Below are 20,367 nucleotides of genomic sequence, written 5' to 3'. Positions count from 1 at the left end.
CGCGTCGGCTGCAAATCAAATCTGGTTTTCTTCGCCGCCGTACGAATCCGCCTTGCCTTCCTCTCTGATCTGTCTGTGTGTGCAGGTGCAGCCCATTCACACCTTGTTTTTTTCTTTTTGACTCTAACCAAATCTTCTTTTTCTTCCCTGCTATAAACCGCACCATTTCCATGTGATTTAAACCTCATTCATCCCCATCATTAATCGGTGCTAGTAATTTGTTTGTGTCGACCTAACGCTCACTTTTCTCCGTGCGCGGTGTAGAGGGCTTCCACGATGTACGCCAAATGCCTAACTAGCTTTTGGCATCGGTACCCAGATAGTTCCAAATTAGCAAGAAAAAAAAATAGGAGTTGAATCTTCCTCTTGCTCCGATGCCAAAACTCTTACAAACAACACGCCATCAACGTCGACACAGCATCTTCGCGTGATCGGCCATTTGTTGCGTTGCCTCGTCATTGTGCTTCGCATCGTTGAATCCGTGTCACCGCGACCGTTGGATAACATCAACCCACCATTTCTAAGTTGTAACCGATAATTTGCACGACCATTGTGATATTCGATAACCAACTAGTAGAGTCGATATTTGCAAAAATAGTAGTTTATTACGGAATTTGCTTCTGGCCAAGACCTGGAACTGAAACAATGTCTCATTATTTTTCTAATTCATGCCCAGGGCTCCGCCCGTTAATCAAGAATAAGACGAGCATTACCCTGTTACTTAGCCTAGCTACCCCTCCTCCCCACGCACACACACTGCCGAAACAAAATCATTGTCGAGGTTGCCCGCAAGGGTCATCATCATCATCACCTTTTTTCAAAGCAAGCTGCTTCAACTTCATTACATTGAACAAGCCATGAGGATATCCGACCTGAGGTCCACGCTCGCCTATGCCAAACAACAAGCCATGAGGTTATCCGACCTGAGGTCCATGCCTCCACGCTCGCCTATGCCAATGTTTGCAAGGAACCTCTGATTTCGAGTACAAGCAACAAATGGGGAAATAAGCAAATATTCCTCCGCGAGATAAACGACCATCATCCATCACAACTTGGACATGCCACGACAACTACCAATCCAAGAGATATGTACAAGCCTGGGACCTATGAGCATGTCCGGACTCAAAACACTGAATTGCAACCTCTAGTCAAGATGGATGTAAACCTTTTTTAAGAAAACTCGCCCTATGGTGCTTTACTCAATTGGCGAAGGCAAGCCCAACCGTAAAGTGCGGGTCAGAAAGCTAGGGATTACGTTCAAGCTCTTTACAAGATTCCCAAAATTTAAAGCTTGTTTAATTGTGTTATGAGTTGCCTCATTTGCCTGACACCAAGCAAAAAAGAAGCTTGAATCCATGGAAAGAGTGTACGATCTCCTTCATCTGGCACAAAATATGGCCCTCCTTTCCTTCGTCACCCTAAGCAAAGCAAGAGAGCCGAGCAGCTCTGGCATGGAACAAGGGAGCATACGTGTATTGTTGTTGTGGGGATTGAGTGGGAAATTGAAGGTCCTCACGCGCGCATACGTGTATACGTACATCTTCTCGTGTTGCTGTCTCTCTCTCTCTCTCTCTCTCTGGGTTGGTGGAAGCTGTGAGTGAGAGTGACCGAGTCCTCTGTCCTCTCTTCTTCTTCTTCCACCTCGCACCTCACCTCACCTCTCTGGGTTGGGTTGGGTTGGGTTGTTGTTACCGTCACGGTGCAGCAAACAACAAACAATCAGATCGACACAGATCCGGTGGCTGCCTCACCGGATCTCCCCATTCCTTCTTCTCCTCTTGCTCTCGACTCGACTGTACTGGACTGGACTGGAGTGGAAGCGAAGCAAAGCAATCATCTTGATCTTGGAAGATTGATTGATTGATTGATTGATGGGGAAGAAGCCCAAGTGGCTGGGCGCCGTCAAGAAGGCATTCAGCCCCGAATCCAAGGACCAGGTCTTTCTCTCTGCTCCTTGTGTTTGTACTATAGGACTTCACAGACAGACTGACTCAATCCTAACCCAATCCCTCCCATGCTTCCATCTACTCTAGCAGAAATTGCAGAGGAGGTTGGCCGCCGCCGGCTCCAGCGCAGGCGCAGCCTACCCGCGGGATCTGACGCCCTCCGCCTCCTACCTCGAGGCACGCGCCTCAGGCTCAGCTCCCCCGCCCGCCCTCCCCCGCTACCCCGACGACTTCCAAGAGGAGGAGCATGAAATTGAGCATGTCGCCGCCGCGCCAGCGCCAGCGCCAGCCACGGATGCGCCGCTACCTGCCCCTCCTGCCGCCGCACCACCACAGGTTCAGGCTGCCATTGCGCCGGCTTCTTCCTCTTGTGTCATGTCCAGGGAGCTCGCCGCCACCAAGATCCAGACCGCCTTCCGAGGTCACCTGGTAATAACTCCCTAATCCTCAAATGCAAGCTCTATCTTACCTTACCTGCTTTTCGCTGCTCTAGCACTAGCACTAGGCCAGGCTAGGCAACATCTGGAACAAAACAATGCATTCTTTTAGAATTCCCTTCAAACTTGAAAGTTTTGACCTATAGATAGATCCATATTTGGTTCTCATGTACTAGTAGTATTTGCTTACTCTGACCGTCTGCACATCAATCATGCGTGCTAGAATTAGCCCGTTAATTTTAATTGTAGCAAGCCATTTTTATTCATGCTAACAATCTACTACCTTTGCTGTGTGAGGCAGATTGTCTGCCACTGCCTAAGCAGGGAAATCAAACACGACACTTGACACTTGATGTACCCCTAATGGAGCTTTAACTGAATATTTCTGGTTATCGCACTAGCAGAATTTTTGTACACATGTTTTAAGTGTGCCGAGCGAAGAATTACTGATACCGGTTTCCCCCATGTATGAATATCTATCTATCTATCCAGGCGGTTAATTACTGAAACCAGCATTCTTCATAGACATAGGATTACTGTTACATCAAGACCACCAAATTCCAAGTGAACTGTCAATTTTATATCATCGAATCGATGATTAATTAAAAACTAGTCCTGAACCTGCAAATTTGTTTTTTAATTCCCTAAATAATCTCTTCCAACTTGCAAGTTTTGACACATACAGTATATGCATCCTTATGGCACATTTGCTTAGTCTGACGGTCTGCAGGTCAATCATGCATATGCTAGAATTAGTTCATTAACTCTAGTGACTCACTCTTGTCGTTTTTATCTATGCTAACTGCAAGCCTTTGTTGTGTGAGGCAGATTGCCTAAGCAGGAAAATCTAACTTGACACTTCCTGCAGTCCTAATGGAGCTTTAACTGAACATTTTTTTGTTACCATTTTTTACTGATATTATGAGTGTACCGACTGAATTGTTGCTATCCATTCCCCCCATGCATGAATATCTATCTATCTATCCAGGCAAGAAGGGCGCTGCGGGCATTGAAAGGCCTGGTCAGACTCAAGTCGCTGGTCCAAGGCCACTCCGTCAAGCGCCAGGCCACCAGCACGCTTCGCTGCATGCAGACTCTGTCCCGGGTCCAGTCCAAGATACGGACGAGGAGGATCAAGATGGCCGAGGAGAACCAGGCCCTTCAGCGCCAGCTCTTGTTGAACCAGGAACTAGAGACTCTCAGGGTATGCAGCAAACATCATTACTTATTACCAGTTTATATTGTACATTTTAATATTAAATTCTTTACAGTAGAACATTTTAACCTCCATACCAGTTTATCTTGAATTCCTAATGTTAATTCCAGTACCATACGTAGAACCGGATCTGAAATTGTTAGTGTTTTTGACCAGAAATATGCGTTTACAGTAAAAAAAAAAATGAACCTCGATACCATTTTACTGAATTCCTAGGTGTGATCCCAGTACAATATGTATAACCACATCAGAAATTGTTAGTGTTGCTGGACCAGAAATATGCAGAATACTAGAGCAGTACCGTTGATTGGACCTGAACTTAACGCACTATGGTAAATACACCGACTTCTATTACTGATTTACCACTGGGAGCAGAATACAGAGAGATCATGTTTTATATTGCTGGAGTCCTGTCTCTTTAGCCTCTGTTTTAAGTTCCGACACGGTGGTTGGTTTGTACTTGGGTGTTTCCTCTCTGAAATCTGAACAATCAGTGTCATACTGCAGGGTTTGAATTACTTACTAGTCAGGATTTGTCAGCTTTTGATTTGATTCAGTATGCTTATTTGCTGCTCTTTATAGAAGACAACTTTGGTTTAACTGGTTATAAGAATGAAAAAAGCAGTTAGCATTTGCAGAGAATTAAAAGAGTCATGTACTCTGCAGTTGAAGATGAAGTCCTTGTGAAATTCAGAACATATCTATATAGTTAAGGGGTCTGAGATTTTAGCACTTTAATGTGTTTATTATTCAGTTAGGGGTATTTGTTTACATTTACTTCTGTAATAAGCATGATAAAAGCACATCCATATGAACAGACAAGTAACAAACTCTTCCCTGTTATTATATATAAGATGGGAGATCAGTGGAATACCAGCCTGCAGTCCAAGGAGCAAATCGAGGCGAGCCTCGTGAGCAGGCAAGAGGCCGCGGCTAGAAGAGAACGGGCTCTCGCATACGCATTCTCCCACCAGGTCGGTTTGGTTGCATCACATTCAGTTCACTGCAGTCCATGCTAGGTTTTCATTCAGAGTCTTAGACAGCATTTTGGACATGCATTCCTGTTCTTTTTACAACAGTGGAAGAGCACCTCAAGGTCTGCCAACCCGATGTTCGTGGACCCGAGTAACCCGCACTGGGGCTGGAGCTGGCTGGAGCGGTGGATGGCGTCGAGGCCGTTCGACGGCCGCAACGGGGCGTCCGAGAAGGAGGGCAGCAGCGTCGACCGCACGTCGGTGCACAGCACCAGCCTGAGCATGAACCTCGGAGAAGGTGAGACGGTCACAAAGGCGGACAACCAGGTGGTGGACTCTTTGAAGCCGAATGATGATAAGCCGCCGCCGCTTTCGACTCCGAAGCCGTCCGGCCCTGCCCCCAGGCAGTCCCCGTCGACGCCCTCGCCGGCGCTGGCGAGGAAGAAGAGCGCGACGCCCAAGAGTGGAGACTGCGACGGCGACGACGCGAGGAGCGTGGTCAGCACTGTCCGGTCCGAGCGGCCCCGGAGGCACAGCATCGGCGCGTCCAGCGTGCGTGACGACGCGGGCTCTTCCCCGTCGGTGCCGAGCTACATGGCGGCCACCAAGTCGGCGTCGGCCAGGGCCAAGTCGCGTGTGCAGAGCCCGACGCTGACCGAGGGTGCTGCTCAAGCTGAGACGCTGGAGAAAGGATGGTCTTCTGTGGGTTCAGCGAAGAAGCGGCTGTCCTTTCCGGCTGGGACGCCACCGCCGGTGCCGGCGGCGGCGGCGAGGCGGCACTCCGGGCCTCCCAAGGTGCGGCAGGCGGGCGTGGAAGGTGGTACGGAGGAACGGGACTCGTCCCTTGCGTGACATCATGGGAAGCAGATTATGGTGTGGAGCAGAGCAGAGCGGAATTTGTTGCATTTGTTGAGTGAAAGGAACGCAGAATGTGTGTTGTGTGGATCCATTGGATTTGATTTGATTTGTATGATGGCAGTATTCCTATTTGATTATTCATTGAATAATATAAGTATCTGTAATGAAGATAAAAGGAGGGGACACGAACATTATTTCAGTCCATGTGCTCTAGTATTTGATTTGCAGGCAGATCATCATCATGTGTATGTACTGTATGTGTTGACAAGAAGATGAGGAGTTTTTGAATTTCAAATCATGACACTTGATAATTATATATAAATAAAATTTGCATAAAGGAAGGAAGCAAGGAATCGATAGGGCGGAGGCAGCAGCAGACTTGTCCTTGTCCGGCTCCAACAACAAGTGCACCAAAATCCCCCTCCAATCCAATATATTATCGATCGATCGGATACGTCCATCCATGGTGTCGTGTCCAGCGAGCAAGGAAGCCGCAGCCATGGCAACGGAGGGGGAAGAGACCGCGACCACGACGGCGGCGGCGGAGAAGACGTTCCTGGTGCAGAGCGAGGACGGCATGGAATTGTTGGTGTCCGAATCGGAGGCGAGCCAATCCATGACCATCGACGGCGAGACCGTCTGCTACGACGGCGAGCCCATCTACGTCAACGTCGACGGAGAAACCCTCTCCAAGGTCTTGCACTACTGCAAGAAGCACGCCGCCGCCGGCGACCACGACGACCTCCTCAGCGCCTGGGACGCGGAGCTCGTCCGCGGCGTCGACCTCGAGACCCTCTACGATCTCATCCTCGTAATTGATCGACTTCTTCTTCCTCCGATCGATCGCAACCATCAATTACGTACTAATCGTTTGATTGACGACGTGCAGGCCTCGAAGCAGCTGGAGGTCCGAGGCCTCCTGGACCTGGCCTGCGGGGCCGTCGCCGGCAGGATCAAGGGCAGGTCGCCCCGGGAGATCTGCCACCTCCTCGACATCAGGGGCGTCTTCTTCCCTGACTTCCACCAGCAGCTCTCGTCGGCGAGAAGTGGGTCTCGCTCGTCTGAGTCGACAGCTCGAGAGCTCAAGCTGACGGAGAAGGCGCTGCGGGCTCTGCACGTGGTCCGTGTCCACGAGTTCACCTCGTACGAGCCCAAGCAGGACTACCACGTGTGCTATCGCTTCCACCACGAGTTCAACACGGCCTTGTTCGACTACCACAAAGAGAGTAAGTAAAGTAGTATTTCTCTACATTGACTATTGATTGATTAATTGTTTGGTATCACATCGATCGATCGATCAACAACCTTCTTCTGCCTTGCTCTTCAATTTGATCAATTCGTGTCCTTTATATACCTTACTTAAACCCTAAATAACCCTTTACAGCTCGCTTCTGCCGTGGCCCGCCGCTCTGCAAGAGAAGACCGGCGCGAGAGTCGCTCGTGGGAGCATGTCTCAACATCATATCCTTGAAGGTGCGCGAGTCGGACGTCGGCTTCCCGATCAACGTGTTTGGCACCGTCGTCGCAAGGGACTCGGTGGACTATAGATGCGTCTATCTCTTTAGGCGTGACAGGGACGATCCCCAACTCATCACCTCGCCGGTATGCATGCATCTTCATCCCTTACTCTTCCTTCCTAGTGCGAACACACAATTTTTACACGATGTTTTTTCTCCCTAATTAAACCCCTTTTGCATGCATGCAGGATGATGTGTTATCTTTGTCGGACCCATGTCGAGCGCTAGTTCCGCGGAGTAGGGTTCATTTCGAGATCGATTTGAAGATCAAGTGCGATGGAGGGGCGGATCAAGTTTTTAGCAAAGGCTTGGAAGAATTCGATTCGGTCCGCCTCGCTACAGGAAAGGAGACCATGACCCTCGGTCTAGAGAGTTATCTGAGTAGGCTGGAGTTGTCATGTGTGCAGGTTTACACACCCGTGGAAGCCACCTTTGCCATCAACGTTCTAAAGGGCCCGTGTAATATCTCGAGAGCAGTCGTTGCGACCCGTGGAAACTTTAGGGATCGTAGAATCCTATACGAAGCAACGGACAACCATATAGTGATCGGTGACGGTGGCTCCGTTCCGTTGACTCGGCGTGTGGTAGCCGTCCCACGGGATCAGAAGCTGGCGCTCTTTCTTGTCGGTGGCGACGATGTAGTACTTGGACACCTTGCCCTCACTCTAGGCCATTCCGACGAAGTGGTCAATCGTAAGATGGGTTGCGCTGAGCTTGAGGTGAAAGTTGCTTGGACGGCTGTCCCGAGAAGAAAAAGACCTAACATGTTTAAAGAGGTCGGAGATGTGCGGCTCTTGCTGTGATAATAGCTTTTGTATGGTGCAGTGGTGTATCTCTACCAAAATGCAAGGAGCTGTTTTTGTTTAGGACTAACAGTTATATGATTAATGTATGATTTTTATCTGATGAATCTACAAGCATAAGGCTGGTTGTAATGGGGAGTATCATATACTAGTATCATGCATATAATACTAGTGTATGATACTACCTCTGTAATGCATAGTATACTCCATTTAGTACTCTATTTATTGCCATGCATGACACATAGTAGCATAGCATTTAGTACTACTTTCTCTGTTTTAAACAACGAGTACTCACCAGCAACAACAAATATGCTAAGCAAGGAAGAGGCATGCCCTATCTGGCAGCGTCCACCTTCCACTCAAGGGATATAGCACTATCATTTAGCATAGACTATTCAAGGAGAAACAGTAATCATGAACAGAGACAGTAACCAGCAGAAAGTACTCATTATTTCGATCTCTGACTGAGTTTTCCTATCACCACTCTTACAATACTTGGCTTGCTGCCGGCCTTTGCGCCATTGGCGCAACGGGTCATCTAGTACATAGAAAAGGGCATATGCCACAGCCTATCACCTATCGTGTAGCCACCAACATACAAGAGCGAGAGTCGTCCCACTTTATCCGTGCGGAGAGCGACATGGTCCACTTCTTGCTTGATTGCTCACACCGGCCACCACGTGATCAATTGACACACACACGGCTAGAGAGTTGTCCCTTTTATGTGGATCGTCCAAGACATGGAGCTTGCCTTGCTTCCAAGACGAATTGAGATGTCCACCTCCAAGGCGACGCCACTTGCTCCCAGCTCGTAATCAACCACATGATATGTCCATCCAAGTCCGACCATGACAATGCATCCATTGTGTGTACATCAAGCCGAGAGGTACCATTCCTAATTGATCACCCTCCCAAAACTTGCGATTTTCAAGACGTCTTAAGTATAAAGCATGCAAGCATAAGTAGCCGGCCTATCTGAAAATATGGTTTGAGATGAGAAATATGAGAAACATGCACGCGGGTGCCGGAGGGGATTATATATAGTTTGGATTTATCTCGAAGAAGCTAGGTCGATCGGCACTTGGGCGAAGGAAAGGAAAGCATATCGTATGCTGTGCCAATCAATTATCTAATGTTACGTGATCTGATACATTCATTAAATAATGAAGTAAGTGTAATAAAAAAAATCAAGAGGAGGGGATATGACTACACTTTTCATTTTCAGTGCGTAAACATCAGGGCATGTGATTAGGATCATACATTTTCACCCGTCAGGACGCCCCCTATAGTTAGTATATTTTCAAGGTGGGAGGTGTTTGTTTTATACACCAAGTCCTCAACTCCACTCCAGCACCAAGTTGCACGCTCCAACTCCAGCTCCTGCTCCTGCTCCTGGAGCGTAGTATGTAGTATATATACTACTTTTTTGGTAGTATGTACCATATTTTGAGTACAAATATTTACGTATTTCACAAATATAATAAAAATCATGGGTCAACTTGTAATTTTTTCATGTAACTCACTTTGGAGTATCTTATATACAGTATATGAACATACTTAAAATAATAAAGTAGAATATATACTACCATATGGTAGTATATGAGACATGTGGGGTAACTACCCCAGGTGGTTGGATGGATTTTTCCTATATATATGAGACAGTATTAGAAAAGGAGGATGCACCCCCGGCCTCTGCATCTGGACGATGCATACGGCCACTTTATTAATTATTAAGCACAAAAGACCTTACAAAGTAGTACATCAGTAAGCCTGAAGCCACCATCTAGGCAACATCTGTCGCTACTCCTACCCCCTTGATGCAGTGGTGCCGAATGTCCGAGCCTAATACCAAACAGACATCGCACCAAATCCTAACATCTAATGTCGGATGCCCCATCCTAGCCACATACCGGGACTGGGTCACACGCCGGTCCGGCGCACTCACCGAGGCTGCCGCCGCCTTCTTCCACCGATCCATCTCCAGAGCAGGTACTGACGCACAGACCTTGCCAGGCCTGCCGTCGACGCCACCATGGCGCCAGACAGCTCGACCACCCTGCGCTCGTCCATCCAGCCGCATCCGTCGTCGATATGCAGCTGCACCATGCCGCCACCACTCGTCGTCAATGACGCGGTAGATACAACGCCGCACCATCTGGCAACCTCCACACCTTCGCTGCTGCTGGAGCTACTCGAATCCCACCATCCACAACATCTCTCCCCCGAACAGCAGTTCCTCCCAAGACGGCGCCTCCATGGAGGATACGACGCGCAGGACGCTGCCGCCGCCCAATCCAGACTGAATTTTGGACTTTCGTCCGGGAGGGGTTCGGGGGTGGATAGGGGGGACCTCGTCTTCGCCTCCAGGAAGGGTAACGGCGTCAAGTGACGTCGCCGATGCCGGGCCAAACACGCCGACCAAAGTTTCCTCCGGTCCCCATCCTATGCCACCAAACCTCCGTGTACTCCGGATCCGGCAAGCCACGATCCGAAACCTGCGAAGATGAAAGAGCCATGGGGCTCAACCCACCAGAAAGGAGGATCGAGAAGAACTCCTTGTAGATCTCCAGACGCCGAATCGAACGATCCGACGTGGCCAGCGACGATCATCATCACCCCGCGGCGGCCGACGGAGTCCGAAGAAAAGATCCAGATGGATCCGATCTGGATCCGGCGGCACCCGCGACCACCGGTTAGGCCAACGCAGCCACCACCTCACGACATGCAGGTCGCCACCGCCGCGCCGCGCACGTTCGCCCGGCGTTCCTCTGGATCCCGCTGTCCCGCGCCAGCCAAGACGGAGAGGATGGGGAGAAGCCCCACCGCCGCCCAGCCGGCCAGGCTTCGCCCGACGGCGCTATGGACGGCGGCGAGGAGGGGGAGAGGAGGAGGAGAGTCGAGGGGCGGCGGCTAGGGTTTTCCCCCCGGGTCGCCCGGGGGCGACGCGAGGGGCGGGTGCGTGGTGGTCATGTTCATTATATGCCTGTGCATTTGCAATTATCTTACCCTTATGGCGGTATGTTTATACTACATGGGTTTTCAGTTCAGAGTAATGATTACTTACAGCCAACTAACCCAGGAAGTCTCAATTTGTCACTTAGACACACATACAATTATATATGGTTGTTATTTAGCCTATCAATCATACAGCAACATTTTCACCCGTCGGGAGGTCCCCTATTTCTTTCTTTCTTTTGAATGCCGCATCAGCGCATCCCATCCTTTTTAGTTATATATATATTGCTAGTGTAAAATAGCGATAGATATGATGCATTGTATCGTGCTGTTTGGAACTTGTCCGATTACTTGAATGGATGCCACTTTGGTATTACCTTCATGTCATTGGGATGGATGGATCCATGGGGTCTGCATAGATTTGTTGCTTGTTTGTGGATCAAATAGACATGCTGGAGCTCTGACCGTCAAGTGTTCCTCGTGAGCAGACTTGAAATTCGGTCAGTGTGAAGTGCTCGCCCGAGCTCTGTTTTTTGTGCCCTACCACATTTTCAGTACCAAAGCATGTCCAGGAAATTGTTTGCTTTGTCTCTTAGTTGTAGCTGCTGTGAAGATTTTTTTTTTGTTTTGTTCAAAGAGGACAGATTGCTTCACCTTTGTTCGAATTTTGGGGTAAAGAGCCCTTTGAGCTTGGAAAACAAACTGCAGATAGTTAGTTTTTCTCTATAGTTGGTACATTTTGGGCTTGACATCCTTTTCAAAAAAAAAAATTATGTACATTTTCAAGGTGGGAGGTGTTTGTCTTATATGCCTATGGCAGTGCTAAAGGACTTTTTTTTTTGTATTAAGCATAACTTTTGGCTTATGTATGTTTACTACATGTTGTTTCAGTTCAAGAGTAATGCTTGAGGCATGTAACGTTGCCATAGGAAGTCTGAATTTGTCACTTAGATGTATACTTTTGGTAAGCAAACTCCTTTGCTGAAAACCATTCTCTTTGGTCACTTATATTACTCCCTCCGTTTTTATTTACTCGCATATTAGGTTTGACTGAAGTCAAACTTCATAAAATTTGACCAAATTTATAAAAAAAAAATATGAACATTTACAATAGCAAATATATATGATGTGAAAGTATATTCAATAATGAATCTAATGGTATTGATTTGTTATTGTATATGTTATTATTTATGTCTATAAACTTTGTCAAAGTTTACAAAGTTTGACTTTGAGCAAAGCTAAAATGTGAAGTAAATAAAAACAGAGGAGTACTTTCCTACTACAGTAGTCTTTTTCTAGTTTCTAAAAAAGTCTCTCCTGTTTGGTTACATAGGGACTAAAGTGAGGCCTAAACTAGCATGGCAACACTTAAAAGATGTGGCGACGCGGAAACCTATTCTATTCTAGCGACGACCCTTCTCCTAGTCCCTGCCCCCTGTGGGACCAGCGCTGGGTTTGTACAGGCTGAATCCGATGGCGTTCTGCAAGGACTTCAATACCAGGACGCACAAGTACAAGGCGGAGACTCCGATGCAAGCCACGCTGACCGTCTACATGGACAGCACCAGCCGGCCGGGCCACAGCATGGTGAGAGCATCTCCGGCGGTTCGCCCCCACCCCCCATCGCCGAAAAAGAGCGGTTTGGAGGGGACCGGCGCTAGATTGATCCCTAGGGTGACTTTGTTCCCAGTTGTCGGCTCCGGGTTCGGCGATATTCTGCTTAAATTTTTGCAAACTCACGACTTTTGCACGAACTCGGTGATACATCATTGAAATTTATATAAAAACATAAAAACATGCAAACTACGCCAAACTAATAAAAGCCTAGCCACCGCCGTCGTCTACATGCCGAGAAGCCTGTAGAAGCGAGTGTAGTCGCTGCCATCGCCGTCATCGTCGTCGTCGTCGCGCGCCTCGCTTGCGCCCCCGCCGTTGCTGTAGTCCTGGCCGGAGTCGCCGACACGCGGCGGGGCGCTGGATGGCCCGGCCTCGTCCTTCTCGTCGCTGTCGAGGACGATGACGCCCTCCTCGCGGCCGCGGCGACGGGCCTCAAGCTCCAGGTACGCCCGGCGCTGGCGGCGCACCTGCTCGCGGATGTAGTCCTCCTTCGCTCACTTGAGGGCGGACGCGTCGTCGGGGGCCACCATGTCGACGTGCCCCGGCTTCACCGGGAGCAGCCCCGGCTCGGGCTTCGGCCGGACCAGGCGGAGGGAGCGCCTCGCCGGTGCCGGATCAGGCGGGGAGGGCCGGGCACCCTCGTTGATGACGATGGCGCCGCTGCGAGTGCGGCGCCCAAGCGGCGTCTCCTCCGGCTCGGGCTTGACGGGGCGAAGGGCTGGCGAGCCGGAGCCCGACGACGAGGACGACCCCGGCTCCATCCGCCGCGGCGTCCAGGAGCTGCCACGACGACGAGAGAAGGATGGCCTCGGCGGGTACTAGAGGCGTGGCACGTTGCCGGTCTCGATGTGGTCGAGGACGGCCTCGAGGGTGCGGCTGGGCACGCCCCACCACTCGCGTCGCCCGTCGGCGTTGAGGCGGCCGCGGGGGATGACGCCGTTGGTGGAGGCGATCTGCTCCTCGTGGCGGCGCGCGGAGTACATGGACCACATGGTGTGGCTGTCGGCGGCGTACCGCGGCTCGTTCCGCTGCTCCTCCGGCAGGGACGAGCGGATGCGGGCGATCTCGACCCGCCGCGCTGCCCCTTCGGGCACAGGCGGCACCGGGACGCCGCCGGCGCTCAGGCTCCACGTCCCCGGCACCCGCATGTCCGGGGGCTCCGGGTACTCGGCCTCGTAGAGGAGGCACGCCTCCGGCTCTTGGAGGTGGCGACGGCCGAAGCCGTTCCCCGTCGCCTGGAAACCTCTCGGCCATCTGTTCGTCAGCGGGGAGGCAGGGAGAGTGTAGCTTTGTTCGCCGGAGTGGGGAGAAAATGAGAGCTGTGCCGTCCACCGGCGGGGACGTCGCCTTTTATAGCCGAGCGGGAGCGGCGAGAGGCTGCATGGCGGGCGACGCGTGGCGGGTGAGGGCGGGACGCACGTCGCGGCGCCTTCACTGTGCCGCAGGTGAGGCATCAATGGAGTTTGACCGGCGCGGCAGCCTTGGCCAGCCGCATTGATTCCCACAGGAACCGAGGCGATGAGGACGACGAAGCGGCGTCTCGCCCACTCTTTCGCGCCAAAATCGCTCGCCCCGGCCTGGGTCCGCCGGCACCAGTTTCTGCCCAAACAGGTGAAAAACGGCCTCCTGGGATGCGGCTAGGCTGATTTTTAGGCGCCAGCGGGGAAAAAACGCCTGGGAAAAGCCTGTTGGGGTGCGGGTGAAGATGCTGTGATGTCCCTCTCGCTGCGCCACGTCTACGAGATCGCCAAGCTGAAGCAGGCTGACCCCTTGCAAGCACATGTCGCTCGAGGCCCTGTGCATGCAAGTCCATCATCGGCACGCCCAAGTCCATGGGCATCGAAATTGTCAAGGATCTCTGAACGTTTTTATTGTTTTGAGGGAACACACAGCCGTCTAGTCTAGTCTAGTTTTATCTGACCTTGGAAGGCTGAAAGGAATTGGAGATGAGATTTCTTTTGAATGAGGAGAAACTTGGCTGCTCTATAACTCTGCTGAAATCCTGCCTGCCCTATGGCGTGGCGAGAGAGGTGGTTGTCTAATAAGCTTGTTTCAGTTCAGCCTGTGTGTTGTGTGTACTCCTAGTTTGGAACAACACTGAACGCGTATAACTGGGAATTGCAACTTCATTGCCTTCCATGTGAATTGGACATTGTTGTACTCAAATTACTTTTTCTCCATGTATGTCAAGTGGTAATACTGTTCCGCATTATATTTGCTATTCATCTGAATTTTGTTTTGTTGCGTCAGTCAATCGAATTTGCTTCCGAGGCTGAGACGACAAGCGGCAGCGATAAATGCCACGCCTGGTAGCGAGCCGGAGCCAGCAACAAGGTTTGACAGGTGCAGGTGCGTGGGGGGCCTTTCCGGGGACATCCCGGCGAGGCTCGGACTGTCTGCCGCCTGTTTTTCATCCAAAGGCTCAGTGTCTTCCACTGAAACTACCGATGCCTGTGTGCTGTAGATTTCACTCTTATTTGTTGCACGTACGTTATTTCAAATGAAGATATCTTTAGTCACATTAGATAAGGACCACCACCACTATGTGGCGATACCTTTCTAATCTATGTATGCTTTTCCTGATTCTCCTCTACACATCATAAGTTGAAGTTTCCTCAGGATTACTTTGGGGCCAATTTGCTTGGTTTCATAACTTCTTTTATTAATCTGCACTTGAGTTAGATCATAGTGTTGTTACTTCACTCATAAAGATAAAACCCAACTAATACATACATTGCCAAAATATAAGCCATTATTTTGTTGGGACAGACATATAATTAGTATGTTCATACTATATATGTGGTTTGTGCGATAAAACTGAAAGCCTATCTGAACGTGAATCTAACGGGACCGATTCGAGATGAAAAAAAGGAGGAGAACATGCACTGTTGTTTGAAGCAACAAAGAAATGCGCCGAATAATACCATCTCAACCTTGTTTCTTTTTGGACTCTTTTTTTTTTGAGCAAAAGAGGAGGGGGGGGGGGCTCTGATTTCATTAACGAAACCATCACCAGTACCAGTTCACTACAACCGCGCACCCTACTTAAAACTACTAATATCCAAGGGAACCAACTCAAAAGGCAGCGATCAAGTTTTAAAATCTACGGGGTCACAGGCGACCCATTTTGATAAAGAGGCCGCAGCCTCCAGCAAACAATGCAAGAAAGTAAAAACGAGCTAACACCAAGAGACGAAATCTTCAGTTCGTTAGGCGAGGAACTCCAGCTCTCCATCCCTGCGAAGCTCTGTAGACCTCACTTGTTACTTGCGCGATTAGCTTTGCCCCCAGCATCAGGAGGTTTTGTCCTGGGTTTTTTCTCTCCAAAACAGCCCAATCCACAATCCAGTTGCAAGTTAGTTTTACCAATTTCATGGGATCATTGATCAATTTAACTCGAAAAATTATATCGTTTCGACATTTCCAAATAGCCCAGAGAATTGCAGACATTCCAACTAGCACTAATTTATTATCCTCTTTTTTGAATTTCCTAATCTAGGCGCCCAGACAATCATCAACCCCACCTGGGGTTGTTTTTAGATTGAATGAGCACTTTTTCAAGCTCCAGAGCAGCCTTGCAGCGGAGCAAGAGAAAAAAAGATGATCTATATTTTCATTTTGGCCACAGAATACACATCTTTGATCCCCTTTCCACCCTCTTTTTGAAAGGTTGTCTCTGGTTAGTATACTTTTTCTGGCAATCAACCATAGAAACATCTTAATTTTTGCTGATATTTTCACTTTCCAAAGAAATTTGTGTGGGAAGGCCACATCTGTTTTTACTGACTGTTGATATAACGATTTCACAGAGAATTGTTTGTTGGCTGTTAGCATCCACATCGGCTGATCCTTGCCCTCAAACATTCTCACTTCTTCACATCTGGCTTTCAAACTCTCCCATAGAGCTCTTTTGTCTTCAGTTAAATTTCTTCTAAACTCAAAACCCTCCCATCTCATGTCAATGGCCTGGGCCACTGAAATGTCATGGTTTAGATTGATGAAATACAGGCTTGGATAGGCCTCTTTCAATGGTTTTGATCCTACCCACCAGTCTTCCCAGAACCTAGTATTTAGTCCATCTCCTAATTTCTTTTTAATGTTTTCATAATAGATACCCTTGATCTACATCAGGGCTCCCCAAAAATGAGAGTCACCAGGTTTCTTTTTAATTCCAGATATACATTTTCCTTTAACATATTTATTCAAAAGGATTTTGGCCCACATCCCATCTTCTGTCTCTAGCTTCCATAACCATTTTGCCAGCAGGGCTTTATTCATATACTCAAGATTCAAAATACCTAAACCACCCAATTCCTTTGGCAAACAACACGTTTTCCAGTTAACTAGATGGTATTTCTTTTTATCTTCACTCTCCTGCCAGACTAATCTAGCTCTGAAGAAATCTGCTTTCTTCCTAATCCCTACTGGCAAGGGATAGAAGGACATCATATACATAGGCATATTTGTCAAGTAGGCCTGGACTAGAGTTACTCTCCCAGCCATATTTAGTAGCCTTCCTTGCCAGCAAGCACATCTTTTTTCTATTTTTCCAGTCATGCTCTTCCAGAATTTATTCCCTAATCTCACATTGGTAACAGGCAGTCCCAGAAATTTGAATGGAACCTCCCCTTTGTTACAGGTAAATATTTCTTGATAGATCTCTCCTTTGTTGTTGGCCTCCCCAAAAAGGTACACCTCATTTTTGTGAAAATTAATAGTTAGTCCAGACATCTGTTCAAAAGCTGTGAGAATGAATTTAAGATTTTTAGCACTCTCCTCATCATCATTAAGAAGGAAAATGGTATCATCTGCATATTGCAGCATGTTCACCCCATTGTCTCCAAGTTCAATCAGCACCCCCTTGACATAACCTGCATGCTTGGCTTTATCTAAGATTAGAGCCAAGGCATCCGCGGCTATGTCAAACAATAATGGTGACATAGAATCCCCCTGTCTTAAACCCTTATAAGTTTTGAAGTACGGGCCAATCCTATCATTCACCTTATTCCTACCTGCCCTCCTATCATAGTGTGCATGACCAGATCACACCATTTATCAGGGAATTATTTCATTTTAAGCATTTTGTAGACAAATGGCCACTTTATTTTGTCATATGCTTTCTCAAAGTCTACTTTAAACAGCTTGACGGTTTTGGACTCGTTTGACGGTTTGGAGGTCAATCATCCTTGTTTCTTTTTGTCTCTTCTTCATAGACAAGTGCCATTTTCTTTATGCTGATCCCAACGTACAATAATTTATTACTACTATACTAGTACTACCAGCTTGGATCTCTGAAGATGTCTCAAAAGAAAGAGAGCAATAGGGATTGATTTTTTATTGATTGGGTGGATATATAGCTGTAGTAAACAAAATCAAGAGGAGTCTATCACACAACGGCTGTAGCATTTTCTTGCAAGTTGAGGAGCACCATCATTCTTAAGGGAAATGAATGACATGTTGTACCACATCTAGCAGTAATGGATGAGATTGTACCGCCTTAATGTAATGGCATTTGCCGTACTCTACTGTACTGTAATATCTGGAGATCTCTTGTTTTAATTGTTGGAATTCCAACCATTTTGTAACACTCCTGTCATGGTGTTTGTACTACTCCACTAAGTTGATGAGTTGATTCTGGTTACTACCTAAAGTGCGCCTGCAAAGTTTTCAACTGTTATCTACCTAAAGTGCGCCCACTTTCACTTTGATTCATCCAAGACAATGCATGCATGCTATTTGATTTTTCCCTTCAACCGGTAATTAATCAGCTGATCGCTAGCAAATAAACCAGCAACGCCCTTTTATTTGTGACGAGCAAAATCTTAGCCATCAAAAAGCGATATGCACAATTTCTTCAAACCAAGCTACAACAAGCAGCACTGCTGCTACGTAAAGGGGGGCCGGCTATTACATTCTTATAACAACTTACACAGTACGTGCAGCCGAAGATCGAGAATTTGCAAAGTAACAACCTCCAGCAGATTACAGTTGGACAGCAGCATGAAACAAACAAATGCAGTAAATTACAGCAGCAGATTACAGTAATAGCCTCCTTGCAAATTATTTAACAGCCTTTGATTTGATTTGAGTTGATTGCTGCCCTAGCTAGGTCTCCACCATCTCCTCCTCATCGTCGTCGGTGACCTCCGTTTCATCCTCGGCATAGCCCATGGCATTGTACTGGGCGATGAGGGCCCGCTGGTAGGCCAAGATCTTGTCAGTGATAAGCTTTCTTTCAAAGTAGACCTCGCGGAAGTGCTCCGTATCCTCGGCCAGCTCGTCGTCAGGGATATCATCGAAGATCTTGTACGGCCTTGCAATCATATGCTCCATGACCGCCTGCGGCAACCTCCTCTTGACCACCTTCTTCCTCTTCTTCTTGCCGGCCGCCACCGGCTCCGCCGTGGCCTTGGTGCCCAACGACGACGAAGGATCCTTGGCCGCTATGGTTTCCATCTCCATCTTGTCCTTCTTCCACTTCATCACCACCGTCAACTCCTTCTTCGTCCTCAGGATCTCACTCCCCTCCGACTCCGACTCCCACGCGCTCGCATCCTTGCTCTTGTCCAACATCGCGGCCATGGAGCCCTAACCTCTCCCCTCTGTAGATCTGGATTGCGGCGGCTGTCACCGAACAACGGAAGGGAAGGGAAGGGAAGGGAGAAGAGCCGCAGATATACCCTTCCCGTGGTTGGCGAATATCTTTTTTTCTTTTTGAGGGGTGGCAAATATCTTTTTTGTAAGTGCTATATATACATATGTGTGTATCCGTAATTATATTTCTCCATGCACACGTTGATTTCTACTCCCTGGCGGCTGCAACCCTAGCCGCCTCCAGGAGAGGCCAATCTTCCAGTGTCGTTCTCCGGCGGCTGCCCTCCACCGGCGACCTCACTCGTCGACGGTGAGGGGGTCGCCGGATCCATGTCTGTGGATCGTTTTTACTCTTTCGCAGTCTAGGTTTTTAGGCTGTTCATCGGATTGCCTTCGACAACGACGATGACGGCGCTGAATAAAGATTCTTTGGATCCTTCCCTGACGAAGCCATCGGTTGTATGATTAGGGATGGATTTGGAAATCAGTTTGTTCAAGTAAGGATGGCGTGGCGGCGGCGGCATCCTCGTGGTGAACCTGTCTCCTCGGACTTCACCGTTCCGACGGTGTTTTCTCCAGCGTCGGCGCGGAGCTTGGAAGGTAGTCCAGGAGCGGATGTAGATTGCGGTCTGCATCCACAACATCTGGAAGACGGAAGGACTGTTGAGTTTGTGGTTCGTGGATGGCGGGTATGGTTTCCTCCTTCGGCGTTTTAGTCGTGGTGGGCTGTCAGATCTGGAGTTCGATGGCGTGTCCGGGGTGTTGCCCCGGTCTGATTCGTTCAATGGCAAAGGCTTCACTTTTGGTGACCCACCTTGGAGGTCCGCAAAGCTGCATATCAGCGATGGAGCCGCGTCGAGCTCGGGTGTGAAGGTTATCCGTCATTCTTTTCTCGGTGGCTGCTGTGGTGGTGCCGAAGGCAGATGATAGGCGTTGGTGTCAAGCTCAGAGATGTTCTGCTACCTTTTCAGTTTTGTCATGTCTACGTGACTTGTATTTGGATCTTTATGATATGAATGAGACATGTATTACCATGAAAAAAAATACATTCACTACATTTCTTTATGCACTTTATATTATTATGAAAGAAGCAGAAAGAAATTTCATCATCGGGCATAGGGAGGCATTATATTTTTGGCGTGAATTGACCACACCTTTTTGGAAATACAGGAGAAAGGACGGGGCCAAAATTGCAAAAAAAAAAAGGGCTTCTTTTGCCCAGCTTAAGGTGAATGTCGACGTTGTAACGGCCAACACACGATGGCTCCGGTGGCGGTGGTGCGTGACCGCCATGGTACATTCCTAGTGGGCACGTCCGAGTTGCTAATTAATGTGCAGATGTGGTGCTCTACTCGCTGTTGAAGTGGCCGCCCAGAAGCTTATCGATGCGGAGCATCCCACCGACAATACCATGGACTCATCGCCTAGGCCAAGTTGACTAATGACAAGA

At 48.7% G+C, this 20,367-nt stretch overlaps 1 protein-coding gene across 1 annotated transcript; it reads left to right on the top strand.

Annotated features, from left to right (window-relative positions):
• Positions 1-1,479: 1,479 nt before the first annotated feature.
• Positions 1,480-7,849, top strand: LOC123076703 (uncharacterized). The gene is made up of 9 exons (XM_044498818.1): positions 1,480-1,937; positions 2,034-2,375; positions 3,372-3,587; positions 4,454-4,573; positions 4,679-5,424; positions 5,774-6,242; positions 6,321-6,657; positions 6,816-7,033; positions 7,137-7,849. The coding sequence occupies exons 1-9, from the start codon at positions 1,872-1,874 to the stop codon at positions 7,749-7,751; spliced, it is 3,129 nt and encodes a 1,042-aa protein (XP_044354753.1). The 5' UTR covers positions 1,480-1,871; the 3' UTR covers positions 7,752-7,849.
• Positions 7,850-20,367: the final 12,518 nt, after the last annotated feature.

This window comes from Triticum aestivum, chromosome 3D (genome assembly GCF_018294505.1).
Source record: "Triticum aestivum cultivar Chinese Spring chromosome 3D, IWGSC CS RefSeq v2.1, whole genome shotgun sequence".
Classification (NCBI taxonomy): Eukaryota; Viridiplantae; Streptophyta; class Magnoliopsida; order Poales; family Poaceae; genus Triticum; species Triticum aestivum.
The sequence above is the reverse complement of the archived record's forward strand: the minus strand, read 5'-3'. Positions and strand labels throughout refer to the sequence as shown.

Bases quoted from the DNA above. Each gene is read 5' to 3' on its own strand.
- LOC123076703 (XM_044498818.1), top strand. From the start codon at position 1,872: ATGGGGAAGAAGCCCAAGTGGCTGGGCGCCGTCAAGAAGGCATTCAGC. The intron at 2,376-3,371 runs GTAATAACTCCC...CTATCTATCCAG, and splicing joins CCGCCTTCCGAGGTCACCTG to GCAAGAAGGGCGCTGCGGGC. The intron at 4,574-4,678 runs GTCGGTTTGGTT...TTTTTACAACAG, and splicing joins CATACGCATTCTCCCACCAG to TGGAAGAGCACCTCAAGGTC.